The following is a 20,017-nucleotide window of genomic DNA, read 5'->3' on the forward strand; positions in this document are numbered from 1 at the left end:
CCACCTCACTGTTATAAACAGTTCGCGAGAAACCGATAAGGATGCACTTTTACATTCTATGTGAAATGCACGATGAATCAGAGACGACAACAATGCACGTATGTCCAGAAATAGGAATTATGTAAAAGATTCGTTAAAAAAAATATTAAATTGTGAACCAATCATTATACTCGGCTAGATAATGAGGGATAAACAAAAGTCTATAATCGCGTAATACGTTTTGTAACATCGGTGCTAGGACATATAAGAACACGTTAAAAGTAGGACAAGTTTGACTAATGCTTTTAGAATTTAAGATCCAAGTTGGTTTATTACATCCTTTGCATGTATTTTTTCATCTATCATGTAGTTTTACTTTAAATAATACTTAGCCATCGGTGCGCAGAAAATGCTGCTGGACCCATTAAAATTTTTCTCTAATAAAAATTACATTTTTGCTGCACCTTCCTTCGACGTTATATACTGTTTTCAATAATTATAAGCAAATTAAGTTGAATAATGAATCTAGAAGATAATCTGCTCGACGTAATAACGAAAAAAATATGGTCATTAAAAACGAATTAACCTTCAATTACTCGTTAATCTCATATTGCGCCTATATGATATTAGTTGAATAAGAATTGTATTGTGCATCTTGTCTATAAAAGTTTATTTATATAATTGATTGTTACTTCGATATTCAAAAGTTGCAAAATTTTATTATGCCTTATTTCTTGATGCTTTTATCGAGTGTTTTATCATTAATTATTAAAGCATTTGATATAGTAATCTCCTAATATATTATCTTTTTCATTTAGCAAGAATCTCATTAAACGAACTGTGCAAGGCTTTCAAAGCCTCATCTATGTAATTTCTATTCGCCGATAATTGACTACCGAATTGTATAAGCCATTGAAATTAAATATCCCACGTATTATAAAACATTTTCACTCTAATACATTTACACACGAACTATAACATCGAAAACAAGTAGATATATTTTAGAAGCTGAGAATAAATCCCATAATCATTAGTGCAATAAAGAAACAAGTACGAAATATAATACTTTATTGATCAATTCAATATTCTTTCTAATTAGCAATATTATCATAATGTGGGCAATCGTGTATTCTTTGCTTTCAAGCTAAAATCATTCTTCACTCTCTTGATATTTTTACATCGAAATTTATACAAAAATTTTCAATATTTGAACTTGAAACTTACTTACAAATAGCAGCATTTGGTTTACCCATGTAAGAATTAAATTAAATTGAAATAATTACATACATTAAATAACAAAATATTAATTCACGCAACCAACTGTAATAATAACAATAATAATACATAATTCTATTTTAATCATAAATAACCTTCATTTATATTCCTCAGCATTAAACCAATATTTCTTTCATTCTTTATATTACAATAAATATTTGAAAAAATTGGTAAGTATTTTCTAAGATTAAATTTCATTGAAACATTTCAATCATTAACTCGTAGTACAACTTTTCACTTCGATGAATCAAACAAATTAATAATGCGAACGTAAACTTGCCGTATGTAAATTTCTGCACATAGGCTAACGTTCGAAATACTCAGATGGTATGAATAACCATGAAATTAACATAAATTAGAAAATCTGCTGTTCGCGTAATTTATGCGGGATGAATGCCTCCCACTCGCGATTTCTTAAACAGACAATGCGCTATTAAGAGCGCGTTACTAATTACATTTATCCTTGTATTTCAGTGGCTAGGTAGTACAAGCGCTTTAAGGAGAGATCGAACACACAATTCCGTGTGAAAATGCAAGGAAAATTCTGCGCTGGAAAACCACGGTGTGCAATAAAAATCAAGTAGGAAATGAAGAAAGGTATTTTAAATGGCAATCTTTCCTTTTTATAACAGAATAATACTACGGTAAACGCGTTTTCTTCTTTTACTTCCGAGATCTTAAAATACAGTATTCTCACGAAAGTGTTATATTGGAACACTTGTAGAAACTTTTACACGATTTACAATTATTTCTACACATTTCAGAATCCTCTTGCATAATTGAATCGATATTAGTAACGAAATTTTTTACCATACAAAAGTTATAAATTTTAGCGGTACTAGTACTCTTGCGCAATAACTTAGAATGTACAGTGACTTCCAAAACTGTTACAACATCTTTTCAAACTTTTTCAAAATTAAATCAAACGATTTGTTTTTTTGTGGGAATGTTAGATGCGTTATTATTAAATGTGTTATTTAGATTTTTATTACACGCTCGGATAAAAAGGTTGAAAAATGCGATTACTTTTTTCTTGACGACTCTGACCAATTGCCATTTTTAGAAAATTGTTGTTCTACGTCCCCTAACAAACTAATTCTCCTAACTTCTCAAAACAACCCAAATCGTGTGGTCTAATTTTAGAAAAGTTGTTCAATTCCAAGGGGTGTTGCGACAGTTTTGAAAGTCGCTGCATTTATTAAGAATATGTACCAATATCTTAGAAATGTATCTATCATTATTTTAGACTATTATAGACTAAAAAAATGTAAAATATTAACGTTTCACGTCGTACGAAATCATACTGTTATTTTCCTAGACTCGTGCAACGACGAAACGCATCTCTCTTCCTGCTACTGAATACACAGTGACTTCCTCTTTCAGTTCCTGATTGTACTATTCATACGTGAATACCATTCATTACGAATTAATTACAAACATGAATACTAGATAAGTCCGACAGATGCATTCATGTAGATATTCGCATGTAACAGATCTACGGAGATACTGAAATACTAATGCATCAAAAATTTCTCTGAATTGTGACAACGAAATAAATATTCGAGCAGATCGTAGCTATGAGACATCCTCTAACTTTATTCTAAATATTCGTGATAAATTAAAAAAATTCCAATTAGGTTTAACAATTACATGCGAGAATTAATTAAAATTGTAAACTCGTACAAATAGTGGTAATTAATAAACGCTAACTATGGTACAATTAGTACCAGCTGCAAAATTATGCGTTCCAGGAAACAAAAAATGTAGCCGGCTCCTTAATTTAATCTGAAAATTAAGACACGGTGCTTTTTTCGCTCCTTTGATGTAAAATTCCTCAGATTGTTCGCAAAAGATACGATTGTGGGCAGCAGAATATTTGATAACTTGTATCAGATTACATTAAATCTGTTCTCTAGACAACTCTTATCGAACTCATTCTTTTGTGCGAAATTCTATTCTGCCGACACGTTCAATAATTACAGCCGCGCTGCAACACATATTTTATCAACTAACCAGAACAGAGGATTATGAAATAAAACAAATACGCGTACATAATACGGAATCCTGGAAGATTCTGTTTAAATATATGTTTCAAAAGTTTTTTCGTTTGATATTACTTTTTATATAAGCGTCGGGAAAGAATTTAAAGAATTACTTAAATTAAAAAATTATTAGGTTAAGGAAGAATCTTTTTTTAACTCTTCTATAATCTCATTGTTTGATATTACGCTACTGTCACATATTAAAAGAAGTTAAAACTAATATTCTTCTTTTGCCAATAAAATTGCGCAATTTATATAAGACGAAATCAATTGACGAAGCGAGTTAGTGAAACGTACATCGACGAATTTACGTTTGTAAAAAGAGACTGATGAATAAAAACATTAACAGCTAGTTTACGTCACGAGTACAAGCATTAATCACATATATCTGTTGTACTAAAATTTTCATATACATATACGTCGGGTCCTCGGAAAACGAGGCGTGTACTGAGTCTTGCTGCGAGTTGTCCATACTTGTCTTATACAAGATGATGTTTGTTTATGGGAATGTATTACAAAAGTTAACAAGTGATATCTATGATCGAGTGATCGAGATGTCGATGACGATGAATTTAGGTTCGATAACGAATACACGGTCAACGGGATGACAAATGTGATTTTGAACTAAACGCACGTGTTCCCTGTACTAGTCGAACTTATCGAATTGCCTCTCAGTCCAAGTGGAACTGCCCTTATATACTCCTCTCCGTATTCCTCAGATCAATCCCTGTTTTCAAGGAGAGTTATTTAATTACTTATACCTCTGTTAGGTACACGTACCTCCCGTGACCGTGACTACGTTCAGTGATCCATCATGTCACTTCGAGTCCAAGCCCACTGTTACGCCACGAGGCTTTTTAGAGATCGTATTTCCAACCGTCGCTCGCGGCCCTCCAGCGTCGCAGATACATCCTCTTATCTGCCCGACGAAAAATATACATTGTATCGATGAGCGCATACTTGTCACCAAGCAACGAGTTCTGGAACCGTCGATCTCGGACCGTTATTTTATAAACGAAAAAGTCGGTTCCAGAACTCGTTGCTTGGTGACAAGTATGCGCTCATCGATACAATGTATATTTTTCGTCGGGCAGATAAGAGGATGTATCTGCGACGCTGGAGGGCCGCGAGCGACGGTTGGAAATACGATCTCTAAAAAGCCTCGTGGCGTAACACCCACTGTCATAACTCTCGAATAATCATAATTAACTTAACTCATAAACAGCTATTTCTCTATAATAAAAAGTTTGGACTAAAGTATTGGGGACTTTCCCAAACATTCCGAAAGAAAGGCTCTGGTGTCCTTTCATCTCCGACATATATATGTGTACATTTTCTAGGATTATTCACCGATACCTTTACCTTAACGTGTAACAGCTACTTCCTGTAGAATGTAACATAAAAGGTAAAAAACTAATGATCAAACCTGTGTCACAAATTATGATCCGATATCGTAATGACACTCTACTATCATTCATTATTCAAATAACATCGAGGCAATAACATACATAACTCTGCTTTAAATATATATTACTCTCTGAAATCAATAATATGCAACATGCTGCGCAATAAATTAATTTTTACGAAGCTGTTTGACTATTTTCCATTTTATGACAAATGCAAAAAATATAATACATTAAATAAATCGTATAGAAAATTTACTATTATGATTATTATATTAATATTTATTAATTCAGTTACTATCGGGGATTATTCTGACTTCTTAATTTATTTAAAAAAGCACACAATTGTTACTTTACTACCTTTAAGAGAAATCTAAGTATATTTGCCACCACGTATCTTCAACTTCATAAAAAGTTCGTTACAAGCAACACAATTACCGTGGAGAATTTATATATGTCTGCGATCATATATGAGTTACACGCAAGATTTTACGTCTCACCGGCGGAAATAGCTTGTGCAAAGAACAGCAGAAACAATAAACAGGAAGGGTTCACGCAGAAAATACGCAAAACCATCCAGACTAAACAGAAAAATTACATCTTTACACAAAAATACTGGTTCGGTCAACCGGTTCAATGTTACTGGTTTAATTCGGATAAAACTTTGTCTGCCATTCTTGATATGTGATATATCTTGCTAATGATATTATCGAATAATGCAATTTATTATCAGATACAGCATACTTTAAAAATAAAAAATGTATAGGTAGTTCCATATAGAGAAATAGAGATGAACCTTAAAACCGTTTAATCTTTCTGATGATATTTTGCTATAGGCTACAATATTCAGAACTATAATCTGATCCCGTGGAACATTTATATATTCGGAAATTAATCGTTCAAATATTTACGTTCGTTTACTTAATTATTGCCTGCAATTATATAAGGAATAATAGAAAATATGTTATTTCGACAACCAGCAATATAAAAAATCTATAATTCTTTTTTAATGCATTGCATGTTATCAGGATATTGTAGGAATATGATATACATAACATAAATCATTAATAAAAGAAAGAAATTTTAATAAATATATTAGATAATAAAAACACGTATATTAAAAAAAAAAAGATCGTTTCTTTATTAAGTCTATCAAATTGTGAATTACGGTTTCAACAGCAAATGTCAGTATATAGTTGGTTCATCATCGTTGCGGCAAATTGGCTTGCGTATTACCCTGTCTACACTTAACATGCCGCTGAAAAACTGCGGCGTTACGTCCTGTCCTATTCTTTGATTACGTACTTCCAGATGATCGTTTCCGGACATGCTACTAATTTCACTCCTAAGATTCGATAAAAATCTATTATTACTATTGCTCATCGAGTGTAAAAAAAAAAAGAAGAAACTCTATTCAGACGATAGATTCGAAAAATTCAAAAAATAAATTAAAATAAATGGAAAGATTGGAACAAGATTTAAATACATAAATAATTCTAGAAATAAGATTTTAAAGATGTGGGATTCCTTTTAATAAAAATATTTAAAAATATAGAAGAATATAGATGTACATATTTAACTCGTTAAGAAATTCTATAATATAAATTCAGATTTCTTTTATTACACGCCACCATTTTGCACGATTCGTTTATTGAACAAATTTTCACTGATGTCTATGTTTACTCTTTTGGCTTCTTGCTGTAGCTTTTGCAATTTAACTACAACTCTAATTTTGATAGCATAGTGTACAAGTTGTTTGAAATTTGTATGAACTTCCCACTGTGTTACGAATCAATAGATAAACAGATATTATAATCGTATTTCATTTTATGAGGAGATCGATATGAACTGTTCAATGTATAGAATGATTAATTATGAATACACGTTGAAAACTTGAATGTTCGCCAATTTGAATTTCTCAGCTGAGAAATGTCCCGTTTAATGAATAATGGGAGAAACGTGAAGCTATATCCTCCAAGAATTTCAATGGAACGGAAAGCAGAAATGTCCCGAAGCTATCGCATACGCGAAATTTATAGTTAACCTTATAAATCGTACAATAAATTTCGCATGACTGCAATGGAGGATATAGGGAGGTTCGCATAGGTGTCTATGTACCTCTTCCTGTATCGGTTTTATCGTACGTGCATATCTAACAATAAAGCATGTTTTACGGTTTATTTGTCGCTCATATTGCCATAAATATTAGAAAATTTGCGCTCACATTATTTCATTACTGTTTTACGCTTTGATAGAAAAATCGATAAATTCAAAAATAAAGAAAAATCAATAGCCGATATTTATTTAATTATTACAAATAATTTAATATTTATTATTCCTACTTTTAACTTTCAAATAACAAAATTACATGTTCCAATGTAATTAAATTATCCATCCTTGCAGCTCTGTCGTCCTTTAAAAATTTCTGAGTTTTCATGTATTATAGAACTTTGTCAAATAAAATTATTCACAAAGAATCTCGACAAAAAGATACAAAATTACATTTTACACTGAAATTGCCGATTTTGGAAGCTACGCTAATTTAAACATTTTCTATTCGTTCTTATCATAAACTTCGTATAAACCCATTTTATTCTAAACTTTATTATAAGCTATTTCTCATAAAAATATATTTTCATAAGAAGCATTAAACTGTTATACTTTAACGGCCTCTATACACGCCATGTCTTATAGGCTTCTTAAATCAGTAATTCCGTTAAATTACTCAGAAACGCTGGTTTTATCCTACTTAACTCTCCAGCATCTGTGGCCAGCATCTATAAACCAAATAGGAAATCTCAGAAAGCTAAGAAAAGGATCTTCCAACGCAAAGCGCCTGAAACGTGGGATTTACCAACGAATTAATTACGACGACGATATTCCACAGCGAGAAACGTTCGTCATCGCGTAATACGATAGCGTGGGCATTTCCATAAGCGAGATTAGCGTTCGTGGACGACGATTGAACAGACTGGCCGGAAGGAAAGACGTTCGTCGTGGTTTTGTCTGGACTTTACGACGCGGTGCGTTGCGTGTGGATACGTGGAAGACCCGTAGGACGAGCACTTTTACTTTCCAAAGCGATAAGTAAAACCGTGCGTGACGCGCGTCACATACGAACATCTTCGCACACCACGGAAAACAGAGTCGGATGAACGCCTACGAACTACGAAACGAACGAACAACGTGGGTTCTCACTAAAAAATCCCTCGATGCGCATGCACGCACGCCCACCCACCTAATCATCGACGTATCGTGTGCTCACCTACACCACCTTATAGCAAGTACATATTAAGAAAATCGGAATAGAAGCTGTTTAATAAGCCCGAAAAAAAGACGTGTCAAAAAAGTGAACGTGAACGTGACTAAGAATAACGTTCACACCTTATACGATTCGTAGAATTATGTATCAAAGAGGTAGACCGCATTCTCAAAGTTTTATGAATCGAGAGCCATATTTTCGAGAAGAATCATTTTTTGAAACTCGCTGAAAGAGCGTACGAAGTGTAATTGCTCTCGAGAGTTGATTAAGAAGCTGAATTAAGAAATTGATTAAGTAGATAAATTGATATAGTTCGATATACTTCGATATAAGAGAGAAGTAACATGGTAATTCTCATGTGATCCGATGAGAATCGAATTCCTGACGAACGTGTAAACTACCCTCGTATTTTAACATTTAACGCGACACATCTGGAATCAACTCGCGACTCACTGTGTAAAATTACGTAGAATTTCTACGATTTCATAGAATTATGGAATTTAGATGAGCAGGAAAATAGTAACGAAAAAATATCGAACGAATTCTGGATATTCCTTTTTCGTAAATACGATGTGAATTTGATAGAATTCAACGATGTAAATTAATTAAAGGAAATTTCCGTTCTTAGTAACCTAAAATCGAACTTTTCAATGACCACGTACGTATGTACTTGCTTACTTAGCAACGTTCTATTGATATAATTAAAATATATACGTGATATATTAATGTAATGATTAAAAAACAAGGTAATATATTGGAATAACGAATTATGTATTTAACTGGTATCGAAGGCATAAATTGTTAAACCTTCGTATTCCACTGATGCCGCTGTGTCGTATGCGAATTCTCATTTAATTTTATTTTCACCGATACGAAATGGAAGAAACCAAGAAAGTTACCGTATAAATAAAAATTCATAGACATTTAGAATTTTTCTCTTTTCGAAATGGAACTTTTGAATTTCAAAAATCTCCGCTGTAAAAGAATGCTGGAATTTCTGGCTAATCGTACTTAGAACTTCCGAGAATGCATGAGATTAACCTCCTCGTTTCCACGCTGATCGTATGGCTACATATTTAGAATTCTAAGGTAGAATGTTACTTTCGTCTCGGAAACTAATCATAGGATTGAGAATAAGTTTCATTCTATTTGTAAGAGCCGTTCTTAGACATTTCTAAATGTCGAAATATTTGTACGAATTACTCGTTTATCATGAAACAGATTTAAAAAAAATCCTAAATAAATGATGAAAGGGTGAATCAACCGTTTTGCTGATGACCTCTCCCGAGATTGGAAAATATATTAACATATATTTATACGCGTCCTCATATAAAATATGAGATGTATTTAATCAATGAATGAATAAAAGAATTGCACGCTACACTTCGTTATTAGCGTACGATCCTCACATCTATTACATGTACATACGAAATATAAAATTACACAGCAGTGTCTCCCATAGACAACGCTAACATAATATACGTTGATTTCTAAAAAAAAAAAATGAACATAACTCATCGTGGTAACATATAGCCCCTATCAATTTGCAACGTATAAATTATAGTAGCATTAAATTACAGCGTCACTCCCTTAATCGACTAAAGAATGTCCACTTAATGAAGAATAAATTTTTTTATTATCCCGATAAATTGAATAATAAATCCTTCTATGCAGTACAATACGCTAATTTATACCGAATCATAAATATAATTATAATTCTATAATAAGCAAAAATTTTAAGCTATACATACAGGCTATAAATTTAGACTAAAATTTTTTGCAGTAAATGCAAATATCGATGCGCTAATAATTAGCCATTTCTCGAAGCTTACGTAAACTTGACATAATTAGAAATAAAATGCTCCTTTATTCTCAGTTAACGATTGATCATAAATCAAACACACGTGTACGCTTCATGGCGTACTACGAAACACGCGATTAAAGTTTGTAAGACACACCGTACGTGTGTATACATAATGTGACGAGAAAATTCCAGTAGCGAAACAACGAATCACGCAACTCGAGAATGTTAATTTCGTGTACCAATTCGGAACTCGTCTAACTACATCTATTAATCTTTAGCGATCTCATCTTAAAAAGTCGGATTCATCGCCTCAAGGGTTTATGGCCAATAATTAATTCTATAATAGCAAATGACAAAGATTTCACGTTAATAAACTTCAACTTCGTCGATAGTAACACTGTCTTGTAACACGTTCACTGTATACGTCTTGAATCTGAGTCGATGCTATAAATATGGTGAATTTAATAGAACTGCATGTTGTAATTGAGCTAATTTTCTGCGATTTATAACGTTGACACACACAAGTATAAAAACATAACTATTAATCGATTAAGCTTATTTTCTTGATATATGTTCTCCATTTCCTGACAATCTGATGCTGCTGCTATTGTTTTCTTGAGATATAAAAAGAAACAATAAAAACTTTTTCAAATATCCTACTTTTTGTTTTACAAATCTATTTAAATTTTTGAAAAACTCATTAAATGATTCTTTCACGAATAGAACCTTTTCCAGAAACCAAAGTATTTCTCGACATATTTTCACTGCACACACGCATCGTGATACAGTTTAAATTCACACAGAATAATTATTCTAAATTTCATTAAAGTCACTCAAATCTTCCTCTCGCCTAAACCAACATTAAACAACTACAACGAACCGCCACGAAGATTTTGAAAGCAGCCACATAGTACAGAACAGAACATTGAAATAACACTCTTTTCTAAATCATCTAAAATCTGGTAATCATCGATCAACTGCTTCCAACATCGGTTACATTTTCACGTGTTACAACCTAATAACACAGACATTAATGAAAACCAGATCGCCAATGAACGCGTTAACCTCCTGCTTAATGACTTCCTAGACCATCAGCGTATCTTGCCAATTCATCATCTCGCTATAACCACACAGTTCCATCCAGATACTTGCCATCACGATTCGGCGCAGAACCCCTGGTCGCGAGTTCCGCATTGGTTGCAGTCGGCGAAATTCTTAACTAGAATACGCGAGCCAGGATCACGAGACAGCGGTTAGCCGTTCGTTCTTCCGTAATCGAAAATTTTGCAAAGCTTATCGGCACGCCACAGTCGCCCGTACACGATTATATAGCTACCCTGGTTCTCTATAACCGTACCACACAATCGACCGACCAACGAATCCATATTCCGTGCCAGGATGCACCTGCCACCCTGACAAATCGCCAAAGTTATTCCAACGGCAAAGCACGATCTACCCCTTCATTAGAGTCGAAGAATCTGTAACGAGAAGTAGGTGGTCGGAAGGAGAAGCGAACTCGGCTCATGTAACCGCAAGCACGCAGTTTTAAACGAGAGAAATTTCTCCGTTGCTCGAATTTCTGCTTGCATAATCAGTACCTACACGGAGAAAGTGAGGTTCTTTATCGGGAGACTGGTGCCCGGAGAATGTCAGCGTTTTGTCATTTGTTGACCTTATACGGCATTTTTCATATACAGATACGTCTATCACTGGCGAAGCGTGATAGCTTTGATACTTTGTTATTTGGGATTATTTGACACTAAGACTGCAAGGATGACCGAAATGAATAACGCGTAATATTTTGTAAGAATTATGGTATATCATAATATTATGTTATTTTATATCAGAATGTTCGTAGATTTGCTGTGGAACAGTTTGGGGAGTTCGAATGATTTATTTGCAAAATATACAATTTGTACTGAGTTCTTGACTTTCTTCGAGAGAGAAATATCATTCACCCGTTGTATAACCAGTTTTGTATAATACTTTGTACTATGGTATTATCAATAATCCTCTTAGCAACGATAACACGAAAATTACAGATTTACGCGACTAGGAACTCTAGCATAGACCTAGTTTTAATAGATGGTTTAGCCTCACTACATTATCTGTCTGATTACTTTATCTTAACAAGTGTACATAAAAGCAATTACACGTCATAGGATTTCGACAGCTGCTCCTACTACATATTTGATTTTCTCCGATTTATTCAGTCTCGTTTTCGATAAGCTTGGCGTACTCGACGTGTTAACAAATTAAATCGTAAAATCCTAAATAACACAAAATAAAACAAAGCTGATATTCTTTCTTTCCCCTCATTCGTGCTCATACAATGTTTCACGAAACACACAATACACGTTCTTCCCCGTGGCCAGAGACAAAGAACTCTATAAATAACAGATGAAATTAATATTTCAATATGCATTACCCCAGACGACTTTCTCAAATGAGGTGACCGATAGATACAAATGTACTTGGTGTACACAAGCGTACGAAACGAATGAGTCACGATCAGACGTAACCACGGCTTGGTCGAACGCAGCCTGTAATCAAATAGGATCTCCGTACGATCCAGTGAGCAAAACGCGTACTCGTGAAAGTCTGGCACCTCGCGTTACTAGCAAAACTCGTTCAGTTACACTTCACTGTCTGAATATAATAAAACCAATGCGTTTCGATAGAAACTGAATTCGTCCATACTGTCGATCGGTTCGCGCGTTGCAAAATCGAAAACACGAGGAAACGAGTTCACGTGCATACATCGTGAATCATTCTCTCCGTTAATTGCTCCTTCGACCGGTGAAAAGAAAGAATTCGGCCCAATGATCTGTACGATTCGAATAAAAGATGCATCGTATGGAAACAGAAACGGGTATCGATTCGTACAATACCAACAGACAATGTTCCTTATTAAATAGATTGTCATTAAGTACAGGAAAAAGTTTTGTATCTTTCATTTTATATTGTACTTCGTTACTTCAAGTGCATAAACGTACGTGTGAAAATGCTCATGAATGTATTTGAAAACTTATCCGCGATATTTATTATTCGATACTTTGATAGTAATTTAATTTTAGTTTAATTTATTTAATTTTAAATTGCAAGATAGACAAATATATATATATATAATTGACGTGGTTGGTTGTAAAAATATGAATCTCATACAGATGTTGCGATATAAGAAGCAGTCTTGCAGTGGAGAAATAGAAAAAATAAAACATGATACGTAGTTGAGATTTTGTTGCAATGCAGAATAATAGCGAATGTATGAAACGAACGATGCTCTATCCAGGATGTCAAGTTTCTAATGATCCTGTAACTCCTTCCTTATTGCATTCGGAAGCAGATTAATTGTAATTTCATATTTTCATTACGCGTTACACGGTTGATTCGATCAGTCAAATTGTAAATCAGGAAACCAAAGGAGAAATGGTACGCTACATGAAAATCGATTGGCTCGGCTCCATGCCGCGGCGTAACGATGGTAGAATAGATGCAATGTTTCCTTCGTGAAATCACCTCGACAAATCATTTCACTTCGTGCAAGGATCTTAGATTTCCTTTCCATTGCCTTTCATACTCCAGACGTGCTTTTGACTTCTCCTACTTTTATTCTATCCTCAACTAGAAACGTCTGGACAATTTGTCCCTTATAGATTGTACAGATTCATCAAAATAACTAGAAATGTACAGTTTTAATTAAACGCGAAATGGACATGTAACATCTACAATTAGTACTTAACCAGTATTTATAATTAATACTTGATACGTAGTATGCTAAATCTCTTGAATAAACGACTGATCCTCTAACACAGTTCTTTCTATATATTATAATTGACGTTCTACCACAATACGGTTTGATCTATGTATTTTTTCTCTATATTCAAAATTAGAAATAACTTTTACAAAAAAAAATTAATTATACGTTTTACACCTGATCCCTTATTATCTTTCTCGTTTAAACCGATCCGATAGTGGCTCGGCTAGAGAAATTCGTACAAATTATATTAGTTTTCAGTTATTGACAAAATATATATTCTTACTGTAATACGCGCTAAAACTTGTGCAAAAGACTACACGTTTAACTGCTCTACTTTTAAATTATGTGAAGATTAGATAAGAAATGTAGAGATCGAAAGCAGAGTAAATAGCATATACATTGTAAACTGTTCCTTTTTTCCCCTTTTTTTTTTTTTTTTTTATTTAGAACGACAGACTTAAAAATTTAAGAGAATAGCAAGTGTGCCACCGTTAGAATGATCCGAGTGGTTCGCAGAATTTGATGACATTATGTTAATCGGACCTACGAAAGCATAACTGGAACTAACAATGAATTGCACCTCGAATAGGGTTAATCTGGTTTACGGAACCGTGCACTGTTATTTGAAGAAAATCGAGAAAATACCAGGAAATGTAGGATAATGGGTCTTTTAAGAACAGAAAATATAAGCTTATTCTTTTGTTGATTCAATGCATATAAATATAAATTATTTCTAGCCTGAATTATTACTTAAAAGGAGGAATGAATCACGTATATCAACGTCGTTAAAATACAATGAAACAATAAAAATAAACGACCAGAATCAAGCACAAAGTGGCAGTCTTTATTTATTACTGAAAATGCATGCAGAAGTTTGTAGAATATTGTGTTCCTATTGTGTGTTATATAAAACATCTTGAAATTTCGGTAGTGCTGTAACGAAAATATTGGCAACACTTGAAATCAATCGGAAAATGAATATAGAAATTACAGAATATTTACTGTGAACATATGTTCGATAAAAGATTAGGATACAGCAAGAACAGATATCATAAGAATATATTAAATATTAAAAATGGTTCTACTGAGTATTACGGCCTATTAATACAGTGGTGTTTAAACAGCATTTTTGTGATCTATACGATACTTGCACTAAATATCTCGTAGTTTCTATGTACACTCTTAGATTTTTCTCCAACTGTACCGATACAATCATGATTATCGAGCCTCGTTACAGCGCTAATCGAATTTCAAAATGTTTCGTATAAAACACGCAATATATTCGCAAAAACCTTCTATAGATGTTCGAATATTTTCGTGAGCCACTATAGGTACACGTTAGCGACTGGCTGTTCCAGTGTTCAAAACTCAGTGAAAAATTAAGGAAATAATTTTCACTACACATCAACTTTCATTTGCACAATTTTTTTTCTACGAACTTTTATTTTCTAATCCCAAATATACCGCTAACCAATTTCGAACGAAAAAAATTCGCGTCACAGACCAATCGCCTCTTAAAGTTCACTCGTCTGTGTCGTTCGGCTCGGTTAATAAGAGTAAAGACGATCTACCGGTTGAAACTGTTTCCGACGATGCGGCGTTCTACCGAGAGTATCGGCAACGTTCAACGAATGCAAACCGACCACAATAACGATACCGTTACCAATTTTTTAGCGCGGTTAGCACGCGAATAGGTTTACCGAGGAGAGCCGCACGATGCGCCACAATCTTCCACTCGATAGTCATGCCACTCCGCGCAGTCATACACTCGATATCCTTGCGCTTCGGCGTGCCCTGCGGCTTGCGAGTGCGCTACGAAACATGCGCACGCGAAAACCAAAGCAAAACAAGAAAATATTGCGCGTGCAACGTGTTTCACCGCAAATATTAGATCGAGTAACGAGCTCGGATCAATTTTAAAGGGACGCGCGCGTTTCGCAAACCAGATGTGCTGTTGATGATCAGCGATAATTAATGATAGTTAGATAAAGTTATTCGAGGCTTGAAATGTTATTGTATGTTTATGTGAGATGAAATAAAAATAAATTTATGTGAAAAATTTTTCACGTTTTCACGTGTTGCACGTGTGCACCACAATTTCGGAGTCACCCTATTCATCGCTTACTGCCTCAGTATCGAACCAGTCGCTATACAGAACTCATGGTAGATTGAAAATCATAATAGCGCAAGTCAAGAATTTGAGAACCTGAATACAGTTACGTATTTTAACTTCAAAATTTATCGTTGGTTTTATGATCAATTAAATTATTCTCTGCCACTATACATCTTTATGACTTGAAGAAATATAATCAACGTTTTGTGATAATAAACGCAGAACGCTATTTTATGGAAACTAGGCAGTAAACTGACCTACACCATTATGCTTCTTAGCTATATATTACCTGCATATATTATACACCAACATTCAAACACATGGAATTTGTTGCATCGACATATATATCTATAGTCAATAAATAATGCTACACGCGCACACATGCGCACATATATATAGTAAATATAGCGAAGTTAACACCTAAATAATTCACGTAATTTTAACACACCACGTTCGATTATAACGCGCTCTCACGCTATCAAGTAAGTAGTCTCGAGCGCATCGGAAATTCGTGAGGCCATTCGACGTTAAGCAACGCGACACGAGTCACCGAGTTACAACACAACCTCGAAACAGCACCCGCAACTAATTAATGCGTTTCGCGTGCAGTTTCAGTGTACCGAGATGTTGGAACGTTAACTTCGACAAAATCTACCTGTAATTATATTCCAAAGGAAAATGAAATTTCTTAGAAGTTTTAAGAGAAAAGTAGATAAAATTAACAATTTCTAATCCTACTAATTTCCTCCAAAATAGCTTTGTCTTTGTAATTATTATCGTCTTAAACACTTAATAGCTTATATACAATAAACCATTATTCAACAGTACAGATACAAATGTGAGATCTATAAAAGGACGATGCAAATCTAACATCTTGCAAATTTCTAGCAACAAAGTGAAATGATATTGTAGAAATTAACATTCTGGATAAAAATGTCTGCAATTGTAACATGTAACGTAGAAAACAAATGATTCTTATTACAATTCCTGGCTAAAGCAATTAAGACACTGATAAGATAACATGTTTCCGGCCAATTTAATTACACGATTTGTGTCTTTATTGTTTGTAGATTATAATATCTGTTTATAATGAGAAACGATTAAACGTTGGTATTATTTTATGTCGAGGTCAGAAATGCTAATGGCATAGGTTCAAGAAACGAAGGAAGCTCGCGTTCGGAACCTCACGACGCGGATTAAATAATCGATCGAACTCGGACTATCGTTTAAATCACACTGTAATTTTCGAGTTCACAAAACGCTTACCCGATCGTATTCGATCCACTAAATCCACTTTCACCGTTTACGGTGCTCTGCAGATAAAGCTCGTGACGATCTTCACTCTGAATATAGACCAACGGAACGCTTCGAGTCTCTTGATCTCTAAGCCTTTCCGCTTGCGATCTAAAGAATACAAATATTGTAGTCCTTCTGAACGCGATGTTTACACGGTTCAGCGGCATCTCAAACTTTATGGCAATTCGGAGAATATTCGAAAACCTGAACTACTTTTCTTTGAAATAAAAAACAAAATACAAGTACACTGTTCAAAACCCCTTTTAGCCAAATTGAACTGTTCGAGAATTGAACATTTCAGGGCAGAATTTTTCTCAGTCTTCACGGGGAACATTTCTCTAATTAATTATTGTTGATAGAAACACTATTCTTTTTCGAATGGTTTTGTGAAAAACATACAGGATATTAAAATCGTTGGTTAATGATTATCGAATTTACCCGATCTGCGAAGACAAGGCTTCCCTAAACTGCAAAATGTTCCTCGCCGCGGCAGCGTCGCGGTTCAGTACACTCACAAAAACTCCATTTGTAGTCATCGCTTCGGTGGTGGTCACAGAATTTGAAATCGTTTGCACAGGTTGAGTTTGTGCTACTGTAGCGATCGCCGGGTATTCGCCTGCAAGGAAGCCCGACTAAATTTCATGACGCACGAATCGATGAACTTTATATCGTACTCGATTTACAAGTCGTATAAGCCGTGATGGAAAGAGAATGAGAAAAGAAGGAAACATGGGAGAAACGTTCTTACCGGTAGAAATTCATTTAAGTGGAAATGATGATCCCTAATCTCGAAACGTAAAAATATTATGAGACAAACGAATATTGAAAAGAAATATTGAAAAAAAAACATATATGTATGGATTAATTTATTTATTGTTTATGTATGCCGTGTCAATTTTTGTTTTACTTAAAAAATGAAGAATGATAACAATTTGTTAAATAAACGCGAAACGCAATTGAAATTGTATTTACGTGCAATGTATGTAAAAATGTGTGTTATAATTTTATATATTTTATATAGACGCATTTGTGGAACAGTTCATTCAGTATATTTTGTAATCTTATGAATTCAACTGAAATTTATCCAATAAATTCTACAATATCTACGTGTTATACGATATACAGAATAAATATCGAACAATGTAATTTGACGATGAATTCTTCCGAGAACGTTTCATTGAAAATAAATCAATACATCGACGATCTTTCAATAAATTCATTATGGTTGCTTCCTTCTCGAATATAGAAAACATCTACAATATATTTCCATAGAAACCTAATAAAAGCAGAATAACAAAAGAATAAATAAAGGAATAGAAGCCATAAGGGAGCTAATGTATGAATCATTAAACACAAAAATCTCTATAGGAGAATCAATAAACCCGCATGAGAGGGTCAACCCTACTCTACCATCGTAATCAACGATTGAAAATACTTGTATTGTCGTCCGTGTGCACGGTGGAGGTGGAAGGTCCTTCAGGATTCGAAGGGTCACTGGGAGTTTCGTACCACCTTTTTTCGACCACATGACTTTCCGGCCAGTCGACCGAATCCCTGTCTGCCGGTATATCCTGTTCATTGATCGACACTAACAAATTGCAGCTCGTCAACAATTTTATACAGGCAGATATAAACACGACAACTATCAATATTTGATTTTATATCGATAGATTTTCAAATAAATGAATTGCCAGACAGAAATTTTCAATTTTGAAATGACACTGGGTAGCAAAGATCGTGAAAGTACACGCTTACATGTGGAACACACAATTATCATTAATAAATTGAATGACTATGGGATGTGGAGAAAGAGAAATTGAATAATAGTCGTTGCTTTATTAACGCACACTATTTAGTGATTAATTTCAATAGTATTAGTTTGTTACTATAGACATGGTATTTTGATATTGTTAAATCGTGTTTATTAAAAATGTACGCTGGGTGTCCCCTATAAATTAATTATTTAATTATTTAAATTATTGTTATTTAATTATTTAAATGAATTATTCCGAATGAATTATTTTATGGTAAAAATTGTAAAAATTCTGACACAATCGTCTTTAATGTATTTTTAATATTGTAAGAGAGTATCTATTTATATGACGAATAAAATATTTCTTATGGGAAAAGTTCCCGACATATCTAATGATTTGATGTTGATATAATGATATTCTAATGATAATCCGAAAATGTTTCAATTTACCTGAAGATAGATATCAAAGATAAGATCCTATGCAATTTTAATATGGCGTTTAAATGATGTAAAAATAAAAATAAAAAAACTAGTTGAGGACATTTCCCACAAGATCTTCGTTGTCTTCACACGCATAGGAAGAAAGAATTTAACTAAAACTTTCTACCTATTTATGTAAACTTAGGTTCTATGCAAAGGATATTAAAGTCTAGAAAAGAAAATATAAGTTTTATATTTTAAGAGATATAAAAACAGGCCACCTGCAAGAAGACAACATTTAACTTATCATAATTGAACGATAATGAAATTTTCTATTTGATTGTTAATTTAAACTAAGGATTAAATGCTTTACGAAGAAGAGAAACGAAAGCTTTGCCGTCCATGGAAGATAAATTCTTTTATGGAATACGCTTAGGTTAACGACCAAATATAATAATAATTTACCACTCGAGACTTCTAGCATCACGTGAGTTAACATACTTTCCGTGATTTCAGATACTTCAGAAGCGCCATCGATCATTTCCCTCTCAGATTCGAGTTTTCCTCCATTTTTCAATCTCATCAAACGTTTCAGGTAGGAAGCGGCATTCGGTAGCTTCATTCTGATCTGTTCGTTATGATCGCTAAACGAGGTTTCGTTGAAAAGCAAGACGAAATGTCGCGGCACGTGAGACATTCAAATTGTTAAATAAATATAAATGCTCAAAAACATTTTGTTTACTCGAAAATTATACACGCCGAAACGAGAAATTAAATTAAACCAAGTTAACAAGTGCATGCTACAGAACAGTTCGTTCGCAATTTTTTTTGTTATGCGAATGCTAGTGATTACTGATTTAACATTTGGATACGGATGATATTTCTACATTTGCTGCTTTGTACATTAATA

General features: G+C 33.8%; 2 protein-coding genes across 5 annotated transcripts in view; both read right to left on the bottom strand.

Moving 5' to 3' along the window:
* Jvl (javelin-like) overlaps positions 1-20,017 on the bottom strand; it is a 123,983-nt gene that overhangs the window by 101,865 nt on the left and 2,101 nt on the right. The window lies entirely within an intron of this gene.
* On the bottom strand, positions 5,754-19,982 carry LOC139990143 (uncharacterized). The gene is made up of 5 exons (XM_072009095.1): positions 19,609-19,982; positions 18,370-18,522; positions 17,373-17,550; positions 16,905-17,042; positions 5,754-6,044 (listed from the first exon to the last, which is right to left on the bottom strand). Exons 1-5 carry the CDS (start codon positions 19,802-19,804, stop codon positions 5,885-5,887), a joined length of 825 nt encoding a protein of 274 aa, XP_071865196.1. The 5' UTR covers positions 19,805-19,982; the 3' UTR covers positions 5,754-5,884.

This window comes from Bombus fervidus, chromosome 8, assembly GCF_041682495.2.
Source record: "Bombus fervidus isolate BK054 chromosome 8, iyBomFerv1, whole genome shotgun sequence".
In the NCBI taxonomy this organism is placed as follows: domain Eukaryota; kingdom Metazoa; phylum Arthropoda; class Insecta; order Hymenoptera; family Apidae; genus Bombus; species Bombus fervidus.

Coding starts and splice junctions, on each gene's coding strand:
- LOC139990143 (XM_072009095.1), bottom strand. CDS start 19,804: ATGTCTCACGTGCCGCGACATTTCGTCTTGCTTTTCAACGAAACCTCG. Junction 18,523..19,608: donor AGTATCTGAAATCACGGAAA/GTATGTTAACTC, acceptor GCAATTTGTTAG/TGTCGATCAATGAACAGGAT. Junction 6,045..16,904: donor AGTGGATCGAATACGATCGG/GTAAGCGTTTTG, acceptor ATCGAATCTTAG/GAGTGAAATTAGTAGCATGT.